General features: G+C 43.5%; 1 protein-coding gene across 1 annotated transcript; it reads left to right on the top strand.

The window, feature by feature from the left end:
• Nucleotides 1-3,007: 3,007 nt before the first annotated feature.
• On the top strand, nt 3,008-4,393 carry dnajc22 (DnaJ (Hsp40) homolog, subfamily C, member 22; the record flags this gene model as incomplete). The annotated part of the gene is made up of 3 exons (XM_080763587.1): nt 3,008-3,563; nt 3,716-4,008; nt 4,217-4,393. 3 exons carry the CDS (start codon nt 3,008-3,010, stop codon nt 4,391-4,393), a joined length of 1,026 nt encoding a protein of 341 aa, XP_080619713.1.
• Between the last annotated feature and the right edge of the window lie 99 nt (nt 4,394-4,492).

Below are 4,492 nucleotides of genomic sequence, written 5' to 3'. Positions count from 1 at the left end.
TGTGTGCAATGCAAATGTACGTACTACAGCTGAGTGAGTAGTGTACTGGTAAGGAGGCGTTGAGAGAGAGAGAGAGGGGCGGTCCGAGAGATGTGTGGTTGTGTGGTGGTAGTAGACCAGTATTGATTGACTGATTGATTGATTCACTGGTTCACGTTTTATTGACACAAATAAAATCATATGGATTTAACACATATTTGTAATTGGTACATAGGCCTATAGGCTATCTGTCAAAAGTCTAAAACACAAATATGCTAGAGAGTTTCCATATTGACATGTGCTCTCAAGCAGATGAAGTTTGATTGTAGATCGGCCATGGTGGTTATGCAAATAGACATAGTATGTAGCACAACCCCTTGTAGACAGTAGGTCTATGTGTACATAAGCTATCAATTCAAGGTATGGTATGGTGGGAAAAAACGTTTTAACCTTAATAGTAGCAAAATGTACATAATTTATAAGGGAAAAAAGTAAATAAAAAAAAAACTCTGTTTCAAGAGAATCTCCTGACTGCTGCATACAAAATGTTACTACCAAACCCTATAGGATACACATTATGCAGAATGGCCCATAATCATATTATTTGATCTAGTAGCCTAAAGCATTAATGTTGCAGCTGGTAAATGTGTGGCTGAATTGAATTACTTTATCTCATGCTGGGTAGCTTAACCAGTTATCTGTTAATGTGTTTTGATTTAATCATCTAAATGCAAAGTAAAGCTGTCATTGATTGATTGAATACGCTACTTTATTAACAGTTTGCAAAAGGTACCGAGGTACAGTACGTTATACAACCAGTAAGACGCCCTGGGATCGAAGCACATACACACCTTCGCCTGCGTGACGGCAGACTGGTGGGCGAGCGCTGGTGCTTTTGGCATGTGGGGTCAGAGCAACATATGGAATGAATTATGTACTGGCCATATATGGAGCGTGTCCTGAGTGTACAGGGTTTGATGAGGTCAGATCAACATGGAATGTCAAACAGGTCAGCTCCATATATGGAGAGGGTGGCAGCAGGGGCAGTGTCTTAAGTGTACAGGGTTTGATGAAAGCCCAGGTAGGGCCAGACCTTAATTTTCAGGCCTGAGAACTCTAGTTTTCGCCGGCTGCCGGGCGCGGGTGGGGGTGCACTAATAACTTTGGGGCGGGCCGTCTAGAGTTTGAATGGACAGGTATCAGTCAAAAGGGAGACATTGAAGAGGAAGAACGGGTGGGGAGGGTCAACATATAGAATGCTGTATTCTTATAGAATTCTGAATGCCAGAACAGGTCAGACCTCTTGAGGTCAGAGGTTTGAGGTCAGATGTAGAGTTGCTGGCCGGCTCCGGCGTGACGGATCGACTAACATGTTTTGCAGGTTTTCATAGTAATAGTAATGCTCATTTGTGTGGGGTAATATGTGCCTCTGAGATGTAGTGGTGTAGAAGTATAAAGTATATAAAAAAAGTAGCTACCTCATGTCAAAATTGTACGAACAGTAACCTACAACATGAATAATAATGGACAACATATGTTCAGGAGGAAGACCACGCTTTCAAGCTAAGATCGTTGGTTTCCTCCGCCACCATGCCATGCTAATTCCATTCCTTGTCTCAGGTATCGAGCTCAATCATCTTTTCCACAGCTACAATCAACTCCACCATTTACCTGCCATGGTTACTGATGCCAGCTCCACCCTCGCGACTCACAGAGGCCTCGCTGCCATGGCAATTGTCAAGCTCTTCGCCCTATCACCGCCCTCGCTTCATCAAGGGAAGAGTATATATGCTAGTCTGTTTCACCAGCCACTCGTGCATCATATCTCGTACCCCTCCTCTTCCCTCCCGTTTCTCTTACTAACTCTCGTTCTACAGTTTCAGGTTCCAGACGGGGGTCTCGGATTGGGGGCGTGTCCTCATTTGATCAGAAGAATGCCCTGCTACTCAGACCCCAGGCCAAACACTCAGGGAGAAATTGGGTCAAATGTCCACTAAATCTTGTCCCCACACATCTCATATTTGCCATTGACAATGAAAGGAGAAATTAGGTCAAATGAATGCCAAATATGACATAAATGTAACCAACCAATCAGATGAATTCAGTTGTGATCATGTGATGATGTATGATGATGTATAATGATAAGAGTGCCCCTCACTTCACACTATGGTCAAGGGTTCATTGATTTCTCTATCCAGGGCGGCGTATCATGTTTCATTGTCACAATCCAAAGTCCATATAAATGCAACAACATGTTCTAGTTTGATCTACGGAAGTCACAGAAAGATTGTCTGGGGTAAGAATCTACAAATACATTTCTAACATTTCCATATTACCATTACCATACAAAAAAACAAAAAAACAACCAAAGTTAGACTGAGAAGAGAAAAAAAGGTTGATGTGGTGTGAATTAATGAATGCAGCATACTGTATATGCAGGGACTGATTTGGTGCTCATGGTGGCATACGTAACATAATGATTTAGAAGAGCACACTGTCACATCCATGTCACACTCAGTATGCTAGTATGTTCTTATTGATTTAGATAGTGGGTGGTCTTTTATGTAACATTATTGATTCTGATCTTTACTGTGGTTTATCTCTGCTCAAAGGTTAAAACACAGATTACTGTATTTCCAGTTGTTATTATTTTTCGAAGTGTGTTAGACATGGAATGATTCTGTCATGGCCCTTAATATCTAGCCTGGCATGACCAGACTAAAACACAAGAGCAAATTGATTTCCACTCTGGCAGATTCATCTGGTTTCCAGGGTAAGTATGTACTGCTCAACACGGATCAAGCATTAACCATTACTCTTCTACTATATATCAAGATTGTTTTTGTTATTAAAAACATGTGTCAAGGACTTAGATATGCCTATAGACTTGGAGTTGAAGCGGAATTCCCCCTTACGTAAAGGTACTCCCCTTTTAATCATATTTCTCTTTGATTAAGACCTGCAGGATCTCTTCAAGGATGCCTACAAGCACTCTGTGGTGCAGGAATTGAATCACTGAGGTGTCAGTATGGTGAAGAGAGTGACTGTAGCATATGCCCTGTGGGCTGCAGGTGGGCCATTAGGCCTCCATCATTTATACTTGGGAAGAGACAGTCATGCTCTATTGTGGATGCTAACCCTAGGAGGGTTTGGGTTTGGTTGGGCAAGAGACGCTCTCCGCATCCCTGCATACGTCAATGAGGCCAATCGAGAGGCAGAGCCAATCGGAGTAAGGACCAGATCTGCAATGGCCCCCCCTCCTCCCGTGGGCCCTGTCAGGTTTGCTGGGCAGGTTTGTGTGGGGATCTACTTTGGCACTGTGGCTCTAATTGGACTGAACTTTCTCAGTTACTTCTATTTGATCGTTCTGCCTTTGAGTGTGGGAGCGGGAGTGCATCTGGTGTCTTGTGTTGGCCATCAAACATCAGACCTGCGAAAGACTCTGACCTCTTGTCTCATTACCTCGCCAATATTCTATGGCAGCAGCCTCTCTCCTCTGCCCATCAGCATAGCTGCAAGTATTACTGCTGCACAGCACCGCAGGTTCAAACCCCCACGACCCACAGGGTGCACAGAAGTACTTGGTATGACTGTCTCTCTTTTTACAGCCCCATTGTTTGTAAATTAAAACTTAGGCTACTACTTAAAAACAGGCTGTGCCTGTTTTTAATTTCAACATATTACTGCACAAAATTATTGTAATTGCTAACCGTGAACGCCCATCTGTCTCTCTTAGGTCCACGGCTTTACAGGTTAGGCCTGGCCTGGCTGGCATTCTCTGCACCACTGGGCTACTGTATATTCTACAACACTACAACTACTTTATACTACCTGTCTGACTGTGTATCAGCCCTGCTGGATGTTTTCTGGTTCTTCCCCTGGCTCAGAGGTGCGGTGGAGTACATCCTCTTGATCCCATACCGGATACTGTGTGCCCTGACGGGCGGGGGTTACACTGAGGAAGCATGGAGGAAAGTGCTCGAGATACTGCTCAAAGAGTACACAGAGAGAGAAAAAGAGGCACTGAAAGTGAGTTCATGACAACACCGACACATTATGACTCACAATTCTTTCAATTTCCTTCCGGAGCTTCTTGAAAGCGTACTTCAAAATGTTAGTGTTAATTTAACTCTGTCAGGTTTCAGGTTTCTGCAGTGTATAATATCCTACATGTTTTCAAACGTTTCCAAATTGTGCCCATTGTTTGAGTACGTGTGTACATGTGTTTCTGTTCTAGGTGTTGCTAGTAGACAAAGAGGCCACTTTTGAGGAAATCACCCGTAGCTACAGGGAGCTGGCCAAGACTTGGCACCCAGATCACAATCCCAGGGAAGAAGCTGAGCCGACGTTCATAAAAATCAATGAGGCTTATAACATTTTGCTGCAGCGATACAAACCCAATCGAGTCAAATGATTTCCTACAATTTGCTGTTCTTTAGATAGAAAACGTTACACTGTCACTGTCAGTGTCAACAGCCTGTACCTGGACCACATGAGACTACTTACCAGGCCA

The sequence above is a fragment of the Protomyctophum bolini genome (genome assembly GCF_963924005.1).
Source record: "Protomyctophum bolini genome assembly, chromosome: 5".
NCBI classification, from domain to species: domain Eukaryota; kingdom Metazoa; phylum Chordata; class Actinopteri; order Myctophiformes; family Myctophidae; genus Protomyctophum; species Protomyctophum bolini.
Note: the sequence above shows the minus strand (reverse complement) of the source record. Positions and strands in the feature narration are given on the sequence as shown.